At 38.9% G+C, this 26,628-nt stretch overlaps 1 protein-coding gene across 1 annotated transcript in view; it reads left to right on the top strand.

Annotated features, from left to right (window-relative positions):
* The window catches only part of LOC122649885, a 45,510-nt gene extending 19,565 nt beyond the window's left edge, over positions 1–25,945 (top strand). The window contains exons 5-11 of the mRNA XM_043843141.1: positions 4,183–4,248; positions 4,380–4,448; positions 4,616–4,663; positions 13,272–13,322; positions 13,445–13,513; positions 17,778–18,023; positions 25,490–25,945. Of these exons, the coding sequence (XP_043699076.1) occupies positions 4,183–4,248; positions 4,380–4,448; positions 4,616–4,663; positions 13,272–13,322; positions 13,445–13,513; positions 17,778–18,023; positions 25,490–25,741 (801 nt within the window). The 3' untranslated portion in view covers positions 25,742–25,945. The remainder of the gene's footprint in view (positions 1–4,182; positions 4,249–4,379; positions 4,449–4,615; positions 4,664–13,271; positions 13,323–13,444; positions 13,514–17,777; positions 18,024–25,489) is intronic.
* Positions 25,946–26,628: the final 683 nt, after the last annotated feature.

Genomic DNA, 26,628 nt, shown 5'->3' with positions numbered 1-26,628 from the left:
TCTCCCCAACTTAAAAAAATTCGTCCTCAAATTTTATAGTGATGAGGGGGAACATGTGATTTGTAGCCTTGACCATTCCCAGACAAAACTCTAGTGATGTAGGAACATTAGAAATAAAGTCTTCAAGGCGTGGAGCTTTCTCTTCAGAGAACCATGTCAGCAGAACAAACTCTATGTGCTCGACCCCTGAATTAATATTAACTGTGAATGTTATGTTCATAGAGTTTTCAAACGTTGGTAACCTTCTCATCTAAGACTTGAGGCACAAGCATAGTTCAAAAACTCATTTCGTTTCGGTGTTTCGGGGAATTTCGGATATTTCGGTCGAAATTTTGCATTTTTCTGTTATATTTTGGTAGGTCATTTCAGTGGGTTTTAGGCCAAGTTAAGGCTTGAAACTTCATGGAAACCCTATTTTAGGCTATATAAACACATTTAAATGTTCGAATTGCAAAAATAGTCACCCAAAGTGGTGTTTTGAATTTGCACCATTGATTGGCAATGTACGGTCGAATCTTAATGTATAACTTAGTTAATTACACATACACATTGTTTAAGACTTTAAGTACTAGAGGACATAATAAATTAATGATTAATAAGCAATTTAAACAAATAAATTGACTTAGAAGTTGGAAACATAAAGTGAATGACTCATAAGTCGTAACTTAAGTCATAATATTAAGTACAATAAGTAAATAACAAGTTAAGAAGATGATATCAATATGACAATATCCCCAATAGTCCAATACAAATTAAGTAGTCATCTAGTGACTCAAATGTTTACAAATATTCTAATAATAATTACTCCGACATCCAGGATTGACCCCACTCATAGTCCGATGGAGCTGACGTGCATTGTTCTCCGACTGTAGGACAAATGAATGCCACGTCATAGTATGGAAGAAGAAACGACCGAGACTAAGGAGGAGAAAAAAAACCAGAGCTTGTTAAGTCTTGGTCGAAATTTCGACCGAGACTAACGAGTTTTGGTATTTATAAAGCTACTTTTGAAAAAGGAATCTCGATATCTAACGAGTTTTGGTATTCATCTTCCATGATTTTAGCTTCATTTACTTTGATCTCTTCAATGTAGCTCTTCTGTAGAATCTTCCACATGTTGACCTTCTGTCTTTGAAGCTTCAAGCTATGTCCCTTCTTTTTCATCAGAATTCGCCATGATCACTTCAGCTTTATCTTCTACTTAATCTCTCTCTCAATTTCCTTTTGCAATGTAAATTTGTATTCAACCGCTGATTTAACACTGGTGATGTTAGATTTCCAACACTCATCAACTTGCAAACTCAATTTGATTGATGGAGGCTTCAAGTTGTCTTCATATTTGAAGGTCTTTTGGTGGTGATGTTGTCAAAGAGAATTTATTTGAGCTTGCTGTCGAGCTGTGAATGCCCATGGTAAATATTTCTTACTCATATCTTCCTTCATCTCTGCCCAATTAATAGGTACTTTGCCTTCATACTGAAGATTTCTCTCAGTAGTTCTCCATCACTCACGGGTTGGCCCCACTAGATTAGTACAAGCTAATCACATCTTCCTAGGGTCAGATAAATCATACCAATCAAAATAATCATCTAAAGCAGCTAACCAATCATAAAAAAACCTGTGAATCTAGTTTGCCATCATATTCCATCAACCCGAACGCCTCTAGAGGTCTAGGTTGTTCCCTGTAGTCTCTGTATTCTCTGGTCCTTCTATTAGGGCGATGAACTTGGGATTGTCCTTGATATCTATTTTCTTCGAGTGGTAGATTGCTATCCCTTATTGGAGTGGTTTGGTGTTGTTCAATTTGCTGAAACTTTTCATCCATAGCTCTCTGATCAGTTAGTAGCTCAAATTAGGGTTAGGGTTGGGATGAATCAAACTCACTGTTGTTGCAGAGTTCCCTTGGCAGCAGCTTGTTTGATTGAGAAACTTGAATAAGAATTGAATCTTTAACTATAACTTGAATGCATAGCTTCAAAAGAACCACCTGGGCTTCACACTGCAAGGTGTCGATTGGATGAAACACCAATCCCACCATCGAACCACCTGGGCATCCCACCGCAAGGTGTCAATCGGATCAATCACCGTTCCCACCAGCCTTGATCAAACACAGGACAAAAATCTTCAATGGATAAGAAGAGCAGCAAAAGCTTTTCATTAATATCAAAATTCGTGTTCAATGATTTGCCCCCTTACAACCTTATATAAAAGACTCAAAAATAGACTCCTACATTAAAAAGGAAAGGCCTAACCCAATCCTTAACCTATTAGGTAACCTAAAATGACTAGGAAAGTGAAATAACAAAGGAAATAGACTCAAAACATGGCTGGACTTATAGAGTCCTAATCCAGCCTAACTTAAATAATCACATGACCACTTGACCAAGTCACATGATCACTTAAATGGTCACATGACCACTAATTTCATAAAAAAAACCCAAGGAAACCCGTATGCAACCTAATTACCCATATTTCAGGCCCATAAAAGTTGCCTATTACTTAGAAAACCCATGGGATCAAAGGCCCAACATGTATATAATCCAATCCTGGACTTATTCCTAATAAAAGAAGCCCAATTTGGTGATAAAAGGCCCAACATGGGACATACCTGTTTTGAGTCTTCATCTTAGTCTCCTCGCTTTTTGATTTTTTGTCATCATTGTGGTTTGGAGCAAACAATATGCTTTGTTAAATAAATGGTGTTTGGATGAATATTGACCCGACATAAGTGTGGACAATGTTCCAAATACAAGGAGGTGACTGGTTATGAATCGACATCCTCTACTTCCTCCTGCCCCTATTTCCGTGTGCGCCCTACACCCAACGAGGCGTGCAAAGACTGCCTTACCCCCACTGGGGCAAGGCGTTTGGGTAGGGGTAAGGTGGTCTTTTCGCACCCCGTTGTGTGTAGGGTGCACATGGAAGTAGGGGCAGGCAGAAGTAGAGGATCCGGAATCGACTGGTTATACCATATTTTCTTAGTTCCAAAATGATTATGATTGTTTAGTATGAAAAAGTAATTCAGGAGGCATAATTTGCATCAGGAACTTGGTAAGTGGATAATATATAAAGGGAAGGGCAATCCTGACCACCAATAATTAGGAGACACTTCAATGTAGCACTGCTAACTCTGTCCAGATTTTATGGAGAAAGGGGACCCAGGGTTCTCTATCCATGTGTTGAGTTTCAGGCATAAGAGAGTTGTCAACCTGGAGAAACTAGGCTTTGAAAATCTATTACAAATTCCAACTCTTGAAAAATCTAAAGAAAAATCAACTTCAAATACAGGGAAAATGCCCTATTTATCCAATGGTCAGAATTACCTCATTATTTTTTTACATTGTACAATTAGGAGTACAGGAAGCCTTCCTATGTAGCCCCTCCCAACACCCCCAACGCCTCCTCCCCCCAACCCCCCCCCCCCCCCAAAAAAAAAAAAACAAAAAAAAGCTTTTAGAGCAGAAACTTTTGCTTGGATGGTCTCTTTACAAAAGGCACTTACCCTGGACGGTCTTCTGGCTAGGGGATAGAGGTTGGGAAATAGATACTGCTTTGTCACAAAGCTCTGAGGATTCTGCCTCTCATTATTTTTTTTATTTTTGCTGAAAATGTTTGAGTATAGGATTTTGGTTTAAGCTGCACCTGGTCTAGGGATTTGACTGGTATGCTTTAGAAAGGTTCTATTCTCTGGCATCTGACTTCATTTACCATTATTGGGGGGGCTGTGGAAGGAGAATAGAAGGGTGTTTGAAGACCACATCAAATCCTTCCCCATAATTTGTGCTTATAGTGGCTTTTACCTATTTGTTGGGCTCTAGTACGTACGAAATTTTGAGGTGTTTACCACAAAGTCCTGTCCTTCAAGTTGCTTTTCTTTGATCAATTTGAGGGTGTATTTTGTCAGGGATATGTTTATTATTATTATTATTTTTTTTGGGGGGGGGGGGTGTTAAAGCTTCACATGAGTAATCTTTCTTACTTGAATGAATACAAGTTTCCTTGTTGCTGATGAAAGAAAAATTATCGTAGCATTGAAAATGGTTTAGAGACATCTTAAGAGGAAATTTTGGGAAATAAGATGAAATAATGGGAGCCTCTGTGAAGATTCTGACATTATTTTCCCCCGTGCATTTTAGTTTTCTTGCCTTTAGACACATTATTTGCTTTTGCCTTATGGTGCAGGCTTTGCAATCTCAATCCATACGACATTCAGTTTTTCAGTTTGTCTATAACTATTGGAAGGCAAAGGTTTGATTATACCTACATACAAACATGCACAAACATATGCTTATATTGTATTTATCTACATGCATTTGTGTGTATGCATATTTTAGCTAGCATTTATACTGGTCTGGGTGAAACTCGTCTCCCTACTCTAGATTAATGATACTAATCCATACAATGTATTCAGACCAAGAGAGAAAGCCCACCGGCTCCACACAAGAAGGGTAAGTTGTTGAATTTGTATGATTTTAATGATTTTTGCTTCCTAGTCTGGCATGAAATATTGAACTCTCGGTGATGATATTCCAATCAAATTGCTTATTATTGTTATTGTCAAAGCAGATGTAAAAAAACTAAAAGTTCTCATTACATTTCTGTTCTTGATTGTTAGATGCAAAGGAGGGAGAACAACGTTCAGTCATTTGAAAAGCTTCGCCAGGTAAATGGCTAAATGCCGTGATCAATTCTCGTACTTGGTATTCTATTCTGCTTACGTGGCTTTACATGGACTCAAAGTAAGTTAGCATTATCTTCTTTGGTAGATAGAAAATGTTTAATTCATGGCTTCAAGCTTTGTTGATACCTTATGAGGCTGGAAACTCAAGAGACTTCTTTGCCAACTTTCCTGTTTCCACTCTCCTTACCAGGATGTGGATCCTTCTGATAGTGTTTCTCAGCTTTTCTTTTTTCCTTTTGAATTCTTTGGTTTTATATCTCTTCAACTGTTGTGCTTAGTCATTTTTTAATCGTTTATGTTTTACCCTTTTTTGTGCTTGTTTTTGTTTTTTCCAATTGTTGACCACAGGTTTTAAGCTCATGTGTACAGTTGTACACTTCATATCTTAGTTCCGTTTTCTGTTTGTTTCAGCTGTAAAATATGATATATTTCATTTAGTTGGCCAAACAAGACATCTAGTCCACTGATTTTTTTGGTTGGGGGTTGTAAATTTGTCTCTTTCAGTCCGTATCGGTAGGTTGAGGTGTTTGGGCAGCATACATGAGATGTAGATAATTTAGAACAATGTTATTTGATAAAAGGATACAATGATACAGCCCCTAAGGGGGAGTGAATCATAGATTAGCCCCAAAGCATAAAAACGAGAGTGCGTCAGATACATCAACTCCTCACAAAGGCAAATTATTCCTAAGGATGCCTTGTTTTGCTAACGCATGAACTAGCTCATTTGCACCCCTTAGGTAAAGAGCACTGATCGACAAGATAATGGACTACCCTAATGATATGATGTTAACAGGAATAAAACTAGAGTAATGCTTGGATGATTAATGATCACCCCAAGCCCTTTATTTATATTAACAAGAATAGAGGACAAAATTACATATAAGCAATGTGGGACTCACATAATAGAAACAAGAATAAAGCAGTACAAAGTCCATAATACCCCCCACGGTATTCTGGCCCATATAATCCAACACTCCCCCTCAAGTTGGAGCATATATGTCGTGTATGCCCAGCTTGATTAAGATAGGAAGAAATACTTTGCCACTTAGCCCCTTGGTGAACACATCGGCTAACTGATCAGCAGACTTCACAAAGGGAACACAGATGAGTCCAGCTTCGAGCTTCTCCTTGATGAAATGTCGGTCAACCTCAACATGCTTAGTACGATCATGCTGGACAGGGTTATGAGCAATGCTAATGGCTGCTTTATTGCATCATAGGAAGATGGACAGCAACACCAATATCCTGCAACAATCCTCTAACCCACAAAAGTTCACATATTCCTTGTGTCATTGCACGGAACTCTGCTTCAGCACTGGACCTTGCCACAACATTCTGCTTCTTGCTACACCACGTGACAAGGTTTCCACCCACAAAAGAACAATAGCCAGAAATTGATTTTCTGTCAGTAGAGCCAGCCCAATCGGCATCAGTATAAGCTTCAACCTTCAGATGACCATTGGGAGAGAAAAGAATTCCTTTTCTTGGAGCAGACTTCAAATATCGCAAAATACGAAGGACTGCCTCCATGTGAGAGGAATAAGGATCATGCATAAACTGGCTCACCAAACTTACAGCAATGGCTATGTCAGGTTGTGTGTGAGAGAGATAGATTAGTTTGCCCACTAATTGCTGATAACGGCCTTTATCGACAGGTTCACCCTCTTTCTCCCTAAGTCGTGTAGAAGCTTCCATAGGAGTATCTGAAGGATGACAACCTAGTAACCCAGTCTCAGACAATAGATCTAGGGTATATTTCCTTTGAGAAAGAAAGATGCCCTTTGAAGATCACGCAACTTCTATCCCTAGAAAATATTTTAGAGTCCCCAGATCCTTTACTTCAAACTCACGGCCAAGGAAGTGCTTCAATTTCTTGATAGCATCACCATCATTACCAGTGACCACAATATCATCCACATAGACTATGAGAATAATTACTTTGTCACCAACTCGTCTGATGAACAAAGTGTGATCAGCATTGCTTTGCTTATATCCCGCTGAAATCATAGCCTTGTGAAACCTGCCAAACCAGGCTCTAAGTGACTGCTTCAAACCATACAGAGCATGCTTCAATTTACAGACCTTGCCCCTAGTCCTGTCATCAGAGAAATTTGGTGGAACATCCATGTATACCTCTTCCTCAAGCTCTCCATGGAGGAAGGCATTCTTTATGTCCAATTGCTGAAGATCCCACCCAAGATTTGCAGCACAAGATAATAACACCCTTACGGTGTTGAGTTTCGCCACTGGTGCAAAGGTCTGCTGATAGTCAACTTCTTAAGTTTGAGTGAACCCCTTTGCAACCAGTCGTGCCTTATACCGATCTATTGTCCCATTTGCCTTCTGTTTGACCACAAAGATCCATTTACATCCAACTGGTTTTTTCCCTGGAGGAAGAGCCACAAGATCCCACGTATTATTTTTGTGTGGTGCTCTCATTTCTTCCAACATTGCTGCCTTCCACTTTCCATCTGTAAATGCTTCCTGCCAATTTTTAGGAATGAAAACAGAAGAAAAGAGATCGAGAATGGGGCTGTGAAGAACCCTAGTTCGAAACCTGCTTTGATACCATGTTAACAGGAATAAAGCTAGAGTAATGCTTGGATGATTAATGATCACCCCAAGCCTTTATTTATATTAACAAGAATAGAGGACAGAATTACATGTAAGCAATGTGGGACTAAACCCACATAATAGAAACAAGAATAAAGCAGTAAAAAGTCCAGAATACCCCCCCACGGTATTCTGGTCCATATAATCCAACATATGAGAGTAATGTCATGCACAAAATTACATTAGCTGCTTCCCCCTCAATCACCCCATGATCAAATCTGGAAAGAATTTCAATGTCCTCTGATGCGGTAAGACCCTCATCACCATTGTCCATTGCAGGCTTCCATTTCTTACAAAGATTGAGGGATTTGATAAAATCAGTGGTACTTTGAATGTGAATCAACTGAACTCAATGTCTTATCCCAACTACTTCTTGTTGGCTTCATTTCTCGTATTCTGCCATTGCACTTTATATATGGTCATGGCTGCTATTAGCTCACAAATTTTCATGTCTTGCCACTTTACCCAGGTCATCTTTGGCCTTCCCCAGGGCTGTCAAGGGGTTGGATTAAAATTGGATCGTCCGAGAAGAAAATCAGGTGGTCCAGTTTGATCCGGTAATCCAGTAGGCCACTCATCAAGCAACTTGAATTTGAACGTGATAGAGTTTTGAATATCCAATTTGGATCTTCTACATGATTATCTCTCTCTCTCTCTCTCTCTTTATATATATATATATATATATATATATATATATATATATATTTGAGTCTTGCAAATCAGAACCCCTTAAGACTTTACAAACGATTTCTTAAAATGAAGCATTCCTCATGCCAAAAGACTATTTTTTTAGCGAATAATGGTAGAGAAAGATTTGATGAATCACCCGAGGAATTTCCGTTAACAATTGCACCCCCTATATCCTCCACTCATCCTAGATTATGATCATAACTGTGTTCATATCTAGCAATAAAATGGTCAGTGGAGAAAATTGCGTGCTCATGGAAGGTACTGTAAACATTTATTTTTATAGAGAATTATTCAGAAGAATATATTGTGCCCCTCAATTATTCGGTACAGGACATGGGTGGACTAACCTCACAAGATATTCATGAGGTGGTCGAAATTGGGTGTAGAGGTGGGTAGAAGAGAATTGAGTGGCAGGAGATTCCATTTGGATGGGTGTACTAACCTCACAAGACTTAACTACATACATTCATAAGTTCATAACTCATTTATATTTCTATCAATCAAAGAACAGGCTCATCACACATCACATAGTAAAAAGCTATGTTAGTAAGACAAGATATTCTTCTTGGATATAAGCCTTTCTTTTTTGAAAACTATGCTAACAAGTGTGACTTAGTTAGCAAGAGAGAAATGAATTTTGTAGCCATACAAGTAGTGGTAGAAAGAGTCATAGAACTTTGAGTTTCCTAGTTGGAAAGAGTTTTAGAAAATTACTTATCTCAGTCATAATTTTTTATGCTACACCTGTTTTCTTGCTCCTCTATCTTTAGTATTTTCCACTTATCTGATACAACACATTTCTAGCCTTATCCTTTTCTTCTATAAGTTCTTCTTTTTCGTTATTCAGACAAGAGAAAACTTCATTTGGAATTTTACCCAATTGCTGATCTTCTTTCTTACTTCTAAAATCCTTTGATCCAGGCTTCCCAGATGATTACTCAGAAACTCCATTTCCTTTTTGAGTTTGATTTCTTGTGGGATGATAGCAACTTCTTTTATCATATCTCTGTAGAACTTTATCAGACCTGCAATTCCATCTTGTAGACTGAAGAGATTGGCGCTGGTAGATATTGAATTAATCTTCAGCAATTTTCTTGGTAGAAGGATAGCAATATTTTTGAAATCTTCTGAGTAGTGTCACCTTCCATCTCAAAAGGCTTTTGCAGCAGAAAGAATATATGACGAAAAGGAAGAGAATCAATTGTAGAGTGAAATGAGCTAATGACTCATCAATTTATAGGCAGATTTTAGTTTGAAGAAGATGAAGAATCTCAGCAAATTATGCCTTGCATGTTTTGAAAATTGAAAATGCAAGTTACAAGACAAGTTTGTTAGTAGCATTAAATTCATACAATAAACAAGCCAACAAAATAATTCAATTTTAAAAATTGAATGTGTTAGTCACACTAAGAATCCTAGAAACTGATTAAATATAGTTTGAAAATCCTAGGAAATAAAAACAATGCATTATGTATTAATATAGTATTCAAATGAATACACAAGATAGAGTCTCATTTCAAAACTCACGGTTGTTCTTACGGACTTCAGTGATTTGCTTGCGGATGACCATGACTTTTAGCTTGTTTTGACGGATGTCCGTCAAATACAACTTCTGTCTGTGGAAGTCCGTAGACAGACCATCATATATATATATATTACTTTAAACTAAGGTTCGAGGTCTCAGTTTTGGGCATGGTTTCTGTCAGGCCCGAAACCACCGAGTTGTCTCGCCAGAAACTTGAGATCTCGGCCGAAATCGTGCATTTTTTTTCTCTCCAAGTTTTGGCCCTTGGTTTCGGGGGCCATATGTCCTACTTAGGTCATGGAAGTTTTAGTACAGCATATTTTAGGCTCTATAAACATGGTGGAACCTTAGTTTCTTAAAAATCACACCTAAAATGGTAGTTTGACTTCGGATCCTAGGTTGGTAGTAATGTTGTTCTAGATTGGTAGGAAACCAATTAGAAGCCGGTAACCAGGATTTGCCATGAACAGGGTAGTTCGAATCAGTCAAAATAGGTTTTTTTTGGTTAAATTAGGGTTAGGGTTTAATGGGACTAAGGGTTTGATGGTAGGGTTATTGATGTAGACCATAGTTATCAAGGCATCGCCTAGCGTCCAGGCGGAAATCTGGGGGTATGGCGATGGGGCGCCTTATGGTATGTAAGAAAGGCGACCGCCTTGGTCACCAAGGCGTCTCCTAAGGGACCAAGGCGACGCCTTGTGAGCAAGGCAGTCGCTTTTTGGTGTTTTTTTTTTTATATTTTTGTTTTTTAACTTTTTTTTATGTACTTTAAGTTATTCTAATTGAAAATGTCATTGGTTGTACATTTTTGGTTCCATGCTGTGAGAAGCATGGAATCATATGTTAAACTTTAAAAAAAAAAAACCAAAACCTAAATACCAATGCCAAACTCAATTCACCTAATCACCTTCGCGAGACATACCAAAATTAAAAAGAAAAAAACGAAAGAGAAAAGAAGCAGCGCAGCGGCGACTAGCAGCAACTTCGACAGAGCTCAGCTCAGACCTCAGTCCTTCAAGGCTTCGACTCCTTCTCCTCCCTCTCAGTCCCCATCCTCCACCGGCGTCCGGCGAGGCGGCGACTTGCAGCGACTCTGTCAGAGCTCAGACCTCAGTCCTTCAACTCCTTCTCATGTTCTCAGTCCTCCCTCTCAGTCTCCATCCTCCACCGGCGTCCGGCGAGGCTAATTGTAAGTATCATGTTTTTTTTTCCCTTTTTCCTTCTAAAATCTGAACCCCTTTCCCCTTTTTAAGTTCTAATTTCTAACCTCTCCTCTCCACCGACACCCCCATCTCGAGCATCCACCCCCACCGGCGACATCTCCAGCCTTGTAAGCATTGTGCTTTTTTTTTTCTTCTTTTTTCCTTCTAAACCTAAACCCCTTCTAACCTCTCCACTCTCCATCGACATCTCCAGCCTTGTATGTTCTTTTGTTTGTTTCTAAAGAGGACCGTGGACTATGGAGTAACAAACAGTTCCTTTAACTTCATACAATCTTGTCTTTCTTTCTTTTCCTCCTTTTTTTTCACAGAATTGAATGATTTCTTTATTGGACTAAAATGAAGTGATCACAAGACCAAAACTTGTAAATATTTCATATTTATGAATGGTTTTGAACTTTTGATTGGGCCGCTCTCTTGGCTGCATTTGGATGGACTTAGGAGAGACGTCTTTTCGTTTCGTTTTATCTTTCCATCTTTTCCATGGAAGTCTTTAAGGTGTTTGTAGATATGCCCTACCCTTAGCCGACATGTCATGATTATGCTATTTTGCAATTCCTGGATTATGTACTTCAATTCTTTCATATTTATTTAGGATACAAGTAGAATTATATAAAAATTAATATGCTATTTATGCCTAATAAAATGGTTATATAAAAAAAAAAAACACTAGAACGCCTTGTTCGCCAAGGCGCTTAGGAAGGCCCTCAAACGCCATGGTCGCCTTGCTGCCTTGATAACTATGATGTAGATCATAAGTCCGTATGTACCCGCATGAACAAGCCTCAAAATCAGCCCAGCAAGGTTGTGGATTCGACTGCTGTGAGAGGCAGCCTGGTCTGATGATGTGGCAAGTTTTTGTTTGTTCAATGGAGCGTCACCTAAAGCAGCCTGAACTAATTACCAAAAAAAAAAAGTTATTGTTCACATGAACAATACCTGAACTACTGTTCGCGTGGTACTATTCACGTGAACAGTGTTATGGGTCCATAAGCCTTGAATGGAGAAGGAAGTCCAAGCAAATAATTGAGATTCTGTGGGCCCCACTGAAGATAGCAAGACAAAACAGATTTTGTAGCTGTTGAATAGTTTCTATTTCGGTGTCCTTCCTTTTGTTTTAGAAGGCTGATATATAAAGCCTTAGTAGTTTCTAATTCTAGTTAGTTTTTTTTTTCAATTAGTTGCCATTGTCACTAGTTGCTAGGTTTAGTAGTTTTTATTTCTTACTTTCTATTTTCAGTTAGTTTCTATTTTCTACCTTCTATTTTGTAAGCTTGCCTAAGCTTATTAATAGGGCCCCTATCGTAAGGAAGGAATAGATTTGGAGAAAAGAATTTTCAGGCCTTGTTGCCATTGATTATGGGAGAAATTCCATGTTTCAACTGCTGGGATAGTTGTGGGTGAGAGACCCAGGCTGAGAGAGCCATTCCCCTACCCCCCCCCCCCCTCTTTTCGTCTATATACCTTTCTTCTTCTTCTTATCCTTTTATGTTCTTTTTCATATGTAACAAAAAAGTAGCAATAAAAAAAAAAGAGTTGCAGTTTTTAATTTGTTCTTTTCATTGTATTGATCCTGGCTGCAATCGATCTCCCGCTGGTTTCCCTGGTTCGAGGTCGACTTTTGCATTATTTGGTATCAGAGTTAAGGAGAGGCGGCTCAAGATCGACGGTTGTTGCATTCTACTTGAAGATTCATCACACAAGTCAGATTCAGCATCTCTAGCAAACTCGAGGGTGAATTTTTTTCAAGATGGGGAGAGCTGATCTAGATCATAAGTCCATATGTACACACATGAACAAGCCCCAAAACCAGCCCAGCAAGGTTGTGGATTCGACTGCTGTGAGAGGCAGCCTGGTCTGATAATGTGGCAAGTTTTTGTTGGTTCGATGGAGCATCACCTAAAGCAGCCAGAACTACTTCCCAAAAAATAAAAAGTTACTGTTCACATGAACAGTGTCCGAACTACTGTTCGCGTGGTACTGTGTTATGGGTCCATAAGCCTTGAATGGAGAAGGAAGTCCAAGCAAATAATTGAGATTCTGAGGTCCCCACTGGAAGCAAGACAAAACAGATTTTATTGCTGCCTAATAGTTTCTAATTTCTTCCTTCTTTCCTGTTGGATTTCAAATTTCACTGTTAATTCCTTGAAGTCTGTTGTCACAATGAGGACATCCACCTGTTTAATACTAGAAATTTATTTCTGAAAGAAAGTATATACGATTAAGTTACTGATTCTTAAATTATACCAAGTATACATATACAATTGTTAATTATTTATACGGAATGAAGCTCTAAAAGGCTTCTCAGACGGTGGGGATTTTTGTCCTTCCATTTCTCTTTGAATCCATTGGTGTTTCCAAATTCTTGGAATTGTTGGTCTAGCTATCCTTGTTAAAGAAGTTTCCTCTGATATGCCACCTCTTCGATGCAAATAGTATGGTTATGATTGTCTCTAAATAGTTCGAAATGATATCTAGCTGCTCATGTTATTGTTCTAACTACTGCTACTATTCTAATTTTTTAATCCATTATCTTCAGGTCAGGTGCAATTTCGATCAAACCAAAACTGTACTGGAGGCTTTGATTAAGGTACAGTTTTGTTGGTGAATTTTATTATCTTTTGAATAGTCTTTGTTATTTTGAGGGTGCAAAGATTTCTAGTAACTAGTACAGCATATGGATGCAATACCTGATAACATGATTTCCTGCAGAGGGAAGAGAAGAAAAGAGATGTCATGGAAAGTGAAGTCAGCCTTCAACGAATTCAAACAAAGTACAAGGTGTGAATCTCATTTCATGTTTCATCCGCTTTGGTTGCACTAAAATTTCTTTTACATGAATGGGTAATGTACCAGGTGTGAATTTAATTTCATGTTTCATCCGTTTTGGTTGAACTAAAATTTCTCTTACATGAATGGGTAATGTACAATTTTAATATCTGCCTCATGGAGTCTTGTGGACCAGCGGTATGGCCTGGGTCCCCAATTCCCTTGTCAAGTTTCAGCCTAAATGTTGCATGCATGAGAAAATACTCCTTTGAAAGTCCACTAAAAGCTGAACCTCTAAGAAACGGTTGAAGGAAAAAAATGGCATTAAGACTAAGAAGGAAATACTTTACGGGGGTTTGTGATGAAATTGACTAGTGACTTGTTGAGAGTCGAAAGCATACCCTATCTATCCAATATTCAATGGTTGCCACTTGCCACATCACCTGTCCTTGTGACATGTGTGAAATCCGCAATAAATTTAAACATTTTGGAACTTGTGTGATTTCAGGTTCCAGCTCTGAGTCTATGGTGGCATCGATGCTATAGGTTGCATCGGTCGAGGATACAGATGAATCTCTCGACACTCCTATGGAGGATTCCAGGGATTCTTCCCAACTTGCCCTTTTGGAGTCAGAGGACCCCTGTGGAACCCCGCACCGGAGTTACCTGTGTCGGATCTGCTGCCTGGAGGCTATGCAGAACCTCTCCCTTAATTAAACTCGATGTAAGTATAATTTAAATGTATTTTTATAGTATTATGTACGACCAAATAGAGTTAGAGGGGTATTTTAGTCAAATTTCCTCTGTGGGACCCACGTCCCCAGTGGGGGATCCTGTTTCCAGCAATTACCCGTACTCGGATTTCCCCTGATGTCATATGACATCATTCTATAATTAGATTAAGGTAATAAGTATGAAATTCTGGTTAAAATCAATTTTAAGAATTAGTTTTAAAAACAGATTTTTAGTTATCAAAAACAAACAGTACCTAATTAAACCACTATATATATATATATCAACTTATTAGTACTATTTACAAATCATAAGACCAAAGAGAGGGCAGAATCGATTTCAGCCTTGGGAACCTAGAGAAGAAGAAGAAGAAGAGGAGAAAAGAGAAGAAGAAGGGAAAGGAGGGCTGCTTGATGGGGCTTTGCTTCTCTACCTGATCTTGGAGTTTTTAAGCTTTCTCTGGAGTCCTTGCTGCCCAAAATTAAGCTGCCATTACCTCTTCTTGCTACTGCATTCAGGTAGGTTGTGGAAAACCTGTTGTTCCCTCTTTATCTTCTCCATTCTCCAACTCTAATTCGGCCTTATCACTTGGCTGCCATTAAAGCTTCAAGACCAAGCTTAAATATTAAAGATTCTACATGAATTGGACTGTTTTAGATCAGTCCTGGTCCAGTTAGACCTGAAATTTCTTGACTAATCCCCTTCTGAACCCAATTTCTGAGTCTATTGACCTAATGATAAACCCTAAAACAACCAATTTGGGTTTATTTGTCAAGACCCCCAAATTGAAAACCCAATCATGAAATTGGACCCTCAATTAAATGGACCCACCCTAGAATTAGGTGAAATCATGAAATTAAGCCCTTGCATGTGAAGATCCATGCAAGAAGAGCAAAACCCCCAATTCTGGGTTTTGAATCGAATGCAGAACCAGGCCCTAAACCGGTCGACCGGTTCAGCCGGCCTGAATCCGGTTCAACCTTTTTATGCCCAATTTGCCCTCCAATGGTTGGATACTGTCCTAGACCAACTCCAGACCCTAATGCTTGCTGTTTTTCTACTGTTTTAGGATTGCTTGCTGTTTTTCTTCTGTTGTTGTCTGGTCTGCTGGGAATCTTATTGCCTAGGCTAGCCTAACACATCAGGTAAGGGAATTTGATTTTAATTTCGGTGTGTTTGTGACTTTAATTTGCTGTTGTTCTGATTGCCATGCCATGCATCATCAATACTACTTTGTGCATGTAGTTTATTAGCTTGTATTTATTGCACTAGATTGCATGTGATTTAGGCTGCATTGGCATTCTGCACTGCATCGATACTTATTGTTATTGTTAAATTGATGATTGTAAAGTACTGTTATTCTACAATTCAACTGATCATACATGTGCCATCATGATTAGATTGCACTGGGCTAGGTTGTATATTTCATTACCCAGTACTACGTCCCTTACCAACAGGGGAAGAGGTGTTGGACAACCCGTGGTATAGCCGAAGGGTATGCCGGGATACCATTCACTGTCCCATGTTAGCGTGTGTACTCCGCTGTGGGAACAAACAGTAGGGTTAGTCGTTGGGGGTCTGCTAGGGTCAGATGTATGATACCTGAACTGGCGGGTCCTCACTGTAGTAGAATGGTTTCGCTCGGGTGACCGACATCTGGTTATGTGTTTCCGGGACCGAGGTTAGCATCTACTACAGTAGTACTTATAACCCATATGACTTAGTTTCCATGTTAGGTGCATGCTAGATTAGGACATTCATCATGGATTATTGTGTTGTGTTTGCATGCATTTCCTTACTGGGCTCGGTGGAACTCACCCCTTGTGATCACTTTATTTTACAGATGAGACTACTCTCGGTGTTACTAGTATTTCTATGGGGACTCCTTCTGCTGAGGATCTTCCTACTGCTCTTGGAGTTGATACTCCTCTTCTGGTGGAACACGAAGCTTCGTGCTCATGTGACCGTTGCGCCTTCTCCTGATCTTCCTGATTGTTCAGGCTATCTCTACCTTTTTTGTTATAACACTTTTGTAGTAAATATTGTATGTAGTCTTTTGGTGGTTGAGTTACTTCTTTTGTAGTCTACCGATGTAACTCAGTTGTACTTAAATGTTCATATATATATAAAAGTTATCATTAGTTCTTCCTTTATTACTGTCTTATTGCCTTATTTAATTGCTTCCGCTGCATTTAATTCTGTTATTTGTGAATAAGACTTGCGAGTAGAGTACAGCACTTACGATCCTGGTGGGTTGGTTGGATGTGAGATACATTCAGTCACATTTGGCCCTTGAAAATCGGGCCGGGGCGTGACATTTAAGACTAGGTTAGCTTTGGGAACAAAAATTCCTCAAAGGGCTTGCAAAAAACATTTTGCCCTTCCTTTATTAAATAAACTTGTCCTGAAAATCCTAACCTGCCAGGTAGTTAATTTGGAAGTCAAAGATTGTAAGAGAACAGGAAGACAAGAAGAGAGATGAGAGTAGAAGGTTGAAGGAGAAGAAGAAGAAGAGAAATGATGGTAGAATGTTGTGTGTTAGAGAATGATCTCTACCACACCTATATTACTTCATTAATATAATATATGGAATTACATACAACTCCATAGGGAGGTAAAAAGTAAAAAAGAACAAATACAATGTAAGACAATAAGTATATAAACTAGTTCCCAATGTACCCTTAATACATAAACTCTAACAAGTTAATCCTGGCTGATGAACTTTTTCGCCAACCTATGAGAGACACACAATACATTTGCTTCAGACTAGGACCTAACTGAGTGCTCTCCATTAATCATGTTAGAGGTAAGAAATCAGAAACTCTTTTCTACTCTCTACGTGATACATTATGCTGTCTTATTGTGAAGTGTTATGAAATTTTATTCTGCTCGCTACATGACACCTTGTACTGTCTTGTTGCACAGAGTTGCAATTTTCAAAATTCTATCATGCCCGTCTTGTGTGCCGTATTTTTTGTCAATGTTATCACAACATGGAAATATAAAGTTGTGTCTATGAGGGCTTCTGAGAGAGTGCACCATACTTCTCTCTTGAATATTCTTAGAGTTGAAGTAGCATAGCTCATCCTGAATGCTTTACAGTGTGTATATGATCGGTAGGCATTGGGGACATCACCAGTATGTCAGTATGGTTTTGCAATTTTAGTGAATATTAGTTGTCTATATATCTGTTGGATCCTTGAACTCTTTCTTCCTTTAGAGTGCCTTGAGGCCTGGATTTCGGTGTTGTATTTCTTGTGTCCCGCATAAGATCTCTCCAATCAATTGCTGCATCTACTTTTTCGGTTTGTTTTTGATTGGTCTAGGGTGGAAGATGAGGTTTGGAAGAGGATGTTTTGGATGATTAGGATGGTCTTATAACAGATTAAGAACTTCATGACTTGATAACTTTTCTGCCTTTGTTTCCTTGTAAAACTGTTAAATTTAGTATGGTGAATTTGTTATTCATCTTCAGAATTTCTTTGATATTACTTATTTAAATTTAGCAATTGTTTGACTGTGGAAGTTGTGATGGCTTATTCAGCAAAAAACTCAGCTGGTTGAAGATGGCTTGGTACTGCCAGGCTTCATGCCTATCTCTTGCAAGTTTGGTTCGAGCGAGGATGATTTTTCTGACTCGGATGACATGGCTAACTGCTGCACACATATTAGACCATCTGCACTACAGAATGCACCTTTCACAGACTCCAAGCTGATGATGGTCCCAACAGGACGTGTGAAGCAAGAATTGAGACGAAGACATCTACCACATGGATGGTTCCACAAAAGGGTATACAGTTCTAACTCTGCTGAATAGATACCATGCTGAGTCTCTATCCACTCAGCCTACAAATGAAGATAACCCAATGCGTAAATAAATATGTGTTTGCTGCTATACTGACAGTGATTTGTTTGAATACTTGATGCAGATAAATTCAAAATTGGGCTTATTTAAGTGGAAATAAGCCACAGGTTGAGTTCTATACAGGTTGGGCCTTCGGCCCAATGGGTTTTCATTGAAATTGGTCAATTTAATGGGCCTAAAATAAATTTAGGAATTAAGAATACACAATTTACTTTATTAGTTAGTCTAGGTTGGAGTTTAGTTAGAATTGGAGTTGTTTTAACTCTTTTATTGATAGATTAAGTAGCTAATTTGATTACTAGTTGGTTTAGGCTATTTCTAGACATGTTGGGCTAATTTTATGTAGCCAGCCTTCCAGACACGCAAATTAATGAATTACAGCTTTCAGTTTTTCCGAAGTTTTGCTGCTGCGGATTCAGTAGTTTCTATTGTGTATTCAATTGTGTGCTTGATGGATTCCAAGTGGGGCTTAGGTAGATTCCTAGCTTGGTTATCTTTCATATTTTATTCTGATTCAACAGGCCAATCCCTCCATTTTCCTAAGCCTTCAATACTCTATTTCTTACCACATTCCAGCCAACTTCTAATTGATAAATCTCATAGAGTATTGCTAGTTTAAATATGAAACTGATAATCAGATCATTATATTAGTAGTTATCTAGTAATCTGGTAGCATTCTCCGAGTTCTGTTCGAGTTCTGAAATATGAAATTCTAGTTTCTGATTAAGAATCCTAATAGCATTTGGACATCTCTGTAACTGGTTATTTTGTTGTCATAATTTCTTCAAACTTTGCAGGTCTGTTCTGCTATAACAAACCACTTGACCTTAATTTTAGCCTTATCTGATTATTCTCAATAAACTTTCTCCCTCTACTGTTCTGTTTTCTCTATTCTGTGACCTTGTTAAGTACTAGTACTGGTTACTGGTTTTTTTTGGGTCTGGGATTAGTCTACATTATTTGGTATCAATACCATGGCAAATACTGGAGAAAACAGAGAATGATATTTGAAGTCTGCAGATTCTATTGACCTGCTGGCTGAGGTGGTACAACAATTATCTGAGGATGTTGCTGTTCTGAAACAGCAAAGAGGAGAGGTTCTAATGCTCCCAGAACTGATATTCCTAGAGAAGAAGGTCAGCCATTGCAATTTATACTAGAATGGTGGTTGACACAAAGAAGGTCAAGCCACAAGTCAAGGAATACAATGGGAAGCTGGATCCTCAAGACTTCTATGGTTGGTTTAGTTGAGTTCTGTTCTATAGAATGGAGCAAAGCCTGAAATGGAGAGTTGCTACAGTATAGATAGTGTTAAAGGTTACTCACAATAGGGGGAGTGTCCCTATCGTGATTTATGTTGAGTAGTAGAGTTTAGGTTTGTGTCTAAGTTGAGTCTGAGTTTAGTTGTTAGCAATCAGTATAAGTGTTTATTTTCCTTTGTTATTTCCTTATATTAGATTGGAATTAGGTGTTGGAGTCTTCATAGGTTTCCTACACAGACCCTATTTTTTTATTTATAAATAAAGGAGGAAGCCATGATAGGAGAAACTAAATCCTATCATGACAGGTTGGATTCTCTTTTGTTGCTTTCTCTCTTCTCTCCTCTCTCTCCATAATCGCAGATACTGGTTTCAGGTCCTAGTTTTGTTACATGGTATCAGAGCTGTAACCAGTACTTGCTTTCTCCTTGATACCTGGTTTTAGAGTCTTTCTGGGTTCTCTATTTTGTGGTCTACAACCCACGGCCCACCTATGCTGTTCATTCCTCTTTGTGATACCCTAGTTGATAGAAGAGGAAGAACTAGGTTTCCGTATACTGAGGTCGATTCATTTCTCTGCTGCTACTGGTACTGCTGAATCAATTCATCTATGTCTTCGGCTGATCGAAGAAGAAGAAAACTATATCTGCTGATGTTGATTATCGTTTGCTGCTGAGTTGATTCACCTTTTTCTTCGGCTGATCGAAAAAGAACAAAACTATATCTGCCGATGTTGCTGGTTTCGAACTAATTTTGAAGATTTATTCGATTCACCCACTGGTCTGTTGAGGCCACATATATCAAGTGCTGAAGAACTGAGAAGAAGATGTTCTTCGATTTGATGCTGCTATCATGAGATATTTGCTGCCTGCTATTTTGGGAACCTGGTATTGATTGCTGATACCCATAATTTTGCTGCTATTGATGGAGTCGATTTGCATCTGAAGAACCAGAAGATTTCTGGTAATCAAATCTCCTGCTAAGGGTTTCTTAACTGCTGGAAGAAGATCTATCGGTACTTGCATTGTCATCGTTCTCAGGCAAGATTTTAGCGAACAATGGAAAAGAAGCAGAGAGAGAAGAAAAATCCATGGCAGCATGTGGCATTCTCTCTTCAGCAACCGCTGGTATTCTCATGTCAATCGCTGTCTGGTAAACGAGATATTCCCTGCCCAGTGATTTCTGGTTTTCCATCATGATAATCATTCGAAGGTAGAAGACAACTTCAAGTCGTCATCTTATTTCGATTCTGGTTTTCTCCCCTGGTTACGTCTTGAAGAAGGAGATGATGGACTGCTAATCCCTTCAATTCGCTAAATCTGATTTCCCACTTTCCCTAAATACCCTTGTCTTTATGCCTAATTCAGCCTTCATCCTTATTTTGTTTAATTTCCAAGACTGTCACCAAACAATAATCCTAATACCCCATGTGTCCTTTTCTCCTTTGATCTACTAAATACCTCCTTGAATATTGTGGTAATTACAGTTCTGCCATTGCTATTATAAACTTCAAAATAAATACTATTTTGCCATTGAGCTCTCTTGATTTGAGTCTTCTCTTGCTAGGGTGGGCCCATAAGAAATTTACAAAATTGCCATTGGTCGTATATTTGCAAATTTATTGCTTTGGTGAGCCCTAGATCACATCAGTTTGGGGTTGCAACTTTTTGAAGATTGGTACTTGCATGGAGTGATGGTTTTTATTGCTATTATTGGAGATTATTTTCTCAGACTTGTTTAAATCTGGCCTATCTGGGATCTTATTTGCGGCTGCCTTTGATTATGGGATTTATGTGATGCTCATCCTTCATGATGCTAGTTATTGCTGCTGTATGATGGTGGATTATTCTTTATTGCATCCTATTGATACACGTGAGGGGGAGATTGGAGATTATTATCATCTGCAGACTATTATCTAGTTGTGTCATTTGCTCATCATCATAGTGTCATCTACTTATTTGAAGAATATTTTTATTTGTCCGTGTCATCTGCTCGTGTCATCAGCAACAATTTTATCTTATGAAGATAGTTATTTGTGGTATTCAACAATAAGATTTGTACTTTTGCTCCCCAACAACCTTATGTTGCTACTTGGTCCCCAGCAACCTTATGAGTACTGGTTTTAGGTCCTAGTTTCGTTACACAGTATAGAAGAAGAAGAAGAAGAAAAGGGTTGGGAAGGAGAAGACAATCGTAAGAAGAGAGGGAAGATTGGTCCGTCAACTGCTGCTTTCTCCTTTTTATATTACTTGTCATAAAAGATTTTAGTTACAAGGCAACCCCCATGCATAACTCTCATTCCTACTCTATTCACAATACATAAGTGTTCCCAATAGGACATGTTATGCCAACAATCCCCCTCAATCTGGGGCATAGATATTACACATTCGCAGCTTGCCTAACAAACATTAAAACGTGTGGACAAATCCTTTGGTCAAGATATCTGCCACTTGCCCTCTAGTTCTCACTAGTGGAATACACCGGGGGGGTCCAGATTGAAGTTTTTCTCTGATATAGTGCTGATCAACTTCAATGTGTTTGGTATGGTCATGTTAAATTGGTCACACTATTCAAAATTTCCTTTGTCACACTGTTCAAAATTTCCTTTGTTGTTGACTTCCTCCTTATGCATCAACCAATTTCAGGTTTTATAGAGAAAATCTGCCTTGTCATTACCATTGAGTTTTCAAATTTCTCACTTTTGGTAAGTGGAAAATATCGGGATTTTTGTTTTGATTGCCTCTGTAATATATTTCAGTTGTCACTCATTGTTGTCAAGGCGTCGCCTAGGTGTCCAGGCTCTTTCTTGGATCCAAGGCAAAAACACGCCTTGTTGGCACTTTCATGAGTTTATGTTGATTTATGTTTTTTGCTTTATTTTTTTATGAATATTTTTATATTATATTCTATGTTTTGTTTATTATATGTTGGTTTTCTCATATTAGGCCATTACTAGCATAACTATATCATATTGGATTGATATGGCTTCTATGTTATATATAAACACAAGGGAGAGGGTTGGGCATGCTACCCGCTTGCTGCAAGCTAGCAGCGTGCACCAATGGGAAGGCAGGATGGGGAGAGTCATGGGGGTCATTTCCAAAGGGGAGGGAGAGAGTGACACAGGCTGGGCACCCCAACAGCGTGCCCAGCCTTTTCCCTAAACTTAAGTATATAAAATTGTCATTGCTAATAACATAGTCCTTAATACACGCCTAGGGTGCCTAGGTGGGCGCCATGTTGCCTAAGCATTCCTCCAATGCCTTGGGTCGCTTAGTCGTCTTGACAACTATGTTTTCACCGACTTCTCTAGGATAGGTTGACTGAGTGAGACCAGTCCATAAAATTGGTAGTATCAAACTTAACTATGGAGATTTGGGGATTCATGGGGTCCATTGATATAATGGCTGGACTAGTATTCTCTGCTCTTTCGGACACAGAATCTATTGTCCACTAACATCTGACACTTCTAAAAGAGATTATGAACTGAATAATTTCTAGAAATTAGGTTAGGTTGGGTACTGTCATACTGTGGGGAGTACACACTCTATCGATACCCAAATTTATCACCTTCCAAACAAGGCCAAACCCTAACGTTAATCACAGGCCTACTGGTCTAAACAGATTCAGAATTTCAATTCTGTTCCTTGCTAGCCATAGAGGAGTTTTCACTGAGTGGGCTCCTACAGCCAGAATACTAGGCCATTCAAGCTAAGATTTGAGGCACTCAAAGATACCTCCAGTGCTACCTGAAAGCATAGTTGTCAAGGTGTTGCCTAGGCATCCAGGTTCCTTGACAGCTAGGGTTGCCTAGGTGGGCGCCTTTGTTACTTTGGTCACCTTGCATCTAGGTCCCCTCCAATGGCTTGGGTCTCCTTGACGCGTGACAACTATGCCTGAAAGCTCCTGAACTGTCACCCAAAACACTTCCATAATTCACAAAACAGAATCTGCAACCAGTGAGGGCCAGTAAAACACCTTCTCAGATTTGAGATACGCTGCTCCCACGCCAGAGTGTCTCTTCCAGCAAGACATAAGGCATAAAACAAGGACCCTTGGGCAACCCAAACCATACAGGTTCCATGTAAAAAGACTCTTCTGTAGTTGATGACTTAACTCTGAAACTTCTAGTCAGACGACCTGCTCTGTATACCCAGGAACAGCTTTCATTATATCTGTGATGCTTCAAATGTTCCTATAGACCTTCATTCTGCCAATCTGCCTTTCTATGATTGTAAAGTGTTGTTCCCTACATACCTTGAGCAGCTTAGAGTCCAGCCTCCTTGACTGAGCTCCATACCGGAAGCAAATGAGCTTGGGGTGCTAACCCATTCTCAAAACTGGCTGAGTGGGGTAAAATGCTCTAATCCAAAGTTGAGTTCTGTTCTATAGAATAGAACAAAGCTTCAAATGGAGAGTTTCTACAGTGTACGTAGTATACAAGAAGAAGAAAAAGGGTTGAGAAGGAGAAGATTGTTAAAGTTACTATTCCATACGTACTGTCTATTGCCCATCTTATCTACTATAGGGTTAAGTTGCAGTCCATTGTCTTTACTTTGTACCTTAGGGTTAAGGTTGTTATATTATTTGCTTGCTTACTTAGTAAGGGTACTTGTGTAATTTTTTCCTTAAATCTTTTATAAATAAGCAACATACTCACGGTAGGGTTTTCTTCTCTCCAACTGTGAGCTTCTTTCCTTCCCTCCCCCCCCCCCCCCTTCTCTCCTCTCTCTTCTTCTTGCGGTTTTCTCTTGTTTATTTTGTAACAAAGATAATTTTGAAAGAGAGGGAAGTTTGGTCAGTCCACTACTGCCTTTATCCCTTATATATTATGTCATAAAAGACTGAAGTTACAAGGTTACCCTCCTTACATAACTCTAATCCGTATTCTATTCACAATTCATAAGTATTCCCAAAATACCTTTACATGTTATTCGAACAGGCTTGTCTCTCTTGACAACTACTTGATTGGTATGATCTGTATGAGGAAGAAAGCTGAAATTTGTATGGACAAAGCTTACCATTTATGTTAAAGAATGGTGGGGAATCCGTGAAGCGAGGCTTAGAGTTAGAAGACATGAACCTATAAGTTAGGGAAGAGATGAAGCAAGAGCTCAAGGATAACTACGTAGCGGAGAATTTTAAGAATACGCTTTGCAACCAGCTGGGCTTCCTTCAACAAGCTATAAAGTTTAATTCTCAAGCCAAAAAGTGCTGGAAGCTTGACAATGAAATTTTCATAGAGCAAGCTAAACTGAACTTACCACTACCAAAGGAAGAAGGAAAGAAATTGTTAGAGAAGAGAAGTCTGTGATAGAGGACTTAATTCCTTTGATCGATCTAGTAACTTAGGAGCCAATCGCCATACACAGGTCTGATATGGATCATGAATGTGGAAAAGGAGATGGTGATTGTAGAGGAATCAATGACTCAAGGTGACAATCAGATTCTTTACAAGGCAGTAGGTGGATTCTTAGCCTGGTTATCTCTCCTATTTACCTATCTTTCTTATTATTCAGATTTTACAAGTCAGTCTTTCTGTTGTCCTACACCTGCGATACTCTGTTTTCTGCCATGTGACAGCCAATTTCTAATTGATACATCTCAATAGAGTATTGCTCAGACTAATTTGAAACTTCAAATCAGATCATTGTTTCAGTAGTTATTCCAGTTATCTGGTCGCATTCTGTGTGTTCTAGTTCTGAAATATGAAGTTTTAGTATGCTGGTTAAGAATCTTAATGGCATTAGGACTTCAAATCGGATCATTATTCCAGGTTTGTTTTCTACTAGAATAGACCACTCGACCTGAATTTTATCCCTATCTGATTATTTTCAAGAGCGAGAAACTTTCTCCCCCTGCTGTTCTGTTTCTTCTCTATTTTGTGATACTGTTTAGTACTAGTCTCTTGCTGGATTTTTTTTCTAGTCCAGGATTAGCTAACATTAACCCTGCGCTTTGATTCTTGGAATACCGATGTCTAACTACCTTTTTTTAAGCATATTAGAGATTTTGGAACCAACATAGCTGTGATCCTCCTCCCCTCTCCTCCCCTCCACAAACACCACTAAAAATAAAAAATGCATGCACATGGAAGATCATTGGCTGACATAAATGCCCATATTGATGCAGGATCCACTTGAGCCAGTATTATTGTTCACAAGACCTTTGGATCCAGAAAAATTGGCCGCCGCAGGAATACTACCACTATCAAGTCCTCTAATTGAAAATGGTGAATCCATACCACCATATCATCTCCATGGAAGGATTGGCCGAGGAGGGCGCATCATATTTGATAGATGGAATTGGCTTTTGCAGTCACCACTTGGCAATGATAACTCTTCATATGTGCCACCAAATCCTGGGCCTCCCCTTCTCTTTTGAACTGGATCCCCACGGTTACCTTTCCATGCTTCAACTTTAGTTAATCGAAACTTGGTGAACCCCAATTGTACAAGTCAGGAAAGAGGATCGTATTCCCTTATCACGTGGTACTGTAGAACGCGTGTTCAGGAAATTCAACAAAATCTTGTGGGGAGCGCCTGGTTCAGATATTAATTTGCAAAGTATGGATTGGAAATGGATGTATTTTGGCATACATTTTTCAGGTAACTGGGCAGTTGAGGCCTAATTGTTTCTATATGTTTGTTTATGTCCTGTCCTGACCTGATCTTGCATCCTGATTGTACAAAAACTCATATTGCCTAATCGGGCCCGAAGGTAACTCTCTTCTCTTTCCTCCCTCGATCCCACCCCCACCCCCTCCCCCCCCCCCCCGGCGGCCGCCAAAAAAAAAAAAAAAAACTCACGGCACCTTACTAATTTGTTAAGTTTCAGCCAAAAGATGGCAGAATAAATGATGCCATACTTGGTGCTACATCATATCCAATTTGAGGACTCTAAATGTCATTATGTATCAAATATTTGGCTCACCATGTGTTGGGCTTTTACTTTTTTGTGTGGTAATTTTGAGGGTTCCTATCGAGTTCACTTCCGGTGGCTTTTCAGAACATAATGAGGTCTTTACCATGAAAAACAAAGATCATAATGAAGAGGAGATGTCAAATTGGTTGCAGAAACGTAGCCATAATTCAATATCTAACGAGCATTAGACGTGCATGATAATATTTCTGTTTCTCTATTTCTCTCTCTTTTTCTTCTTTATTTATTTATTTATTTTTTTTTAAGAATAAAAAAAAAAAAGTAGAAATTCGTTTGTTAACATCAGTTCATTTTTTTGAATCAGGAACCGGGACAAAAAAGTAGTTGAG

The sequence above is a fragment of the Telopea speciosissima genome, chromosome 2, assembly GCF_018873765.1.
Source record: "Telopea speciosissima isolate NSW1024214 ecotype Mountain lineage chromosome 2, Tspe_v1, whole genome shotgun sequence".
Lineage (NCBI taxonomy): Eukaryota > Viridiplantae > Streptophyta > Magnoliopsida > Proteales > Proteaceae > Telopea > Telopea speciosissima.
The sequence above is the reverse complement of the archived record's forward strand: the minus strand, read 5'-3'. Positions and strand labels throughout refer to the sequence as shown.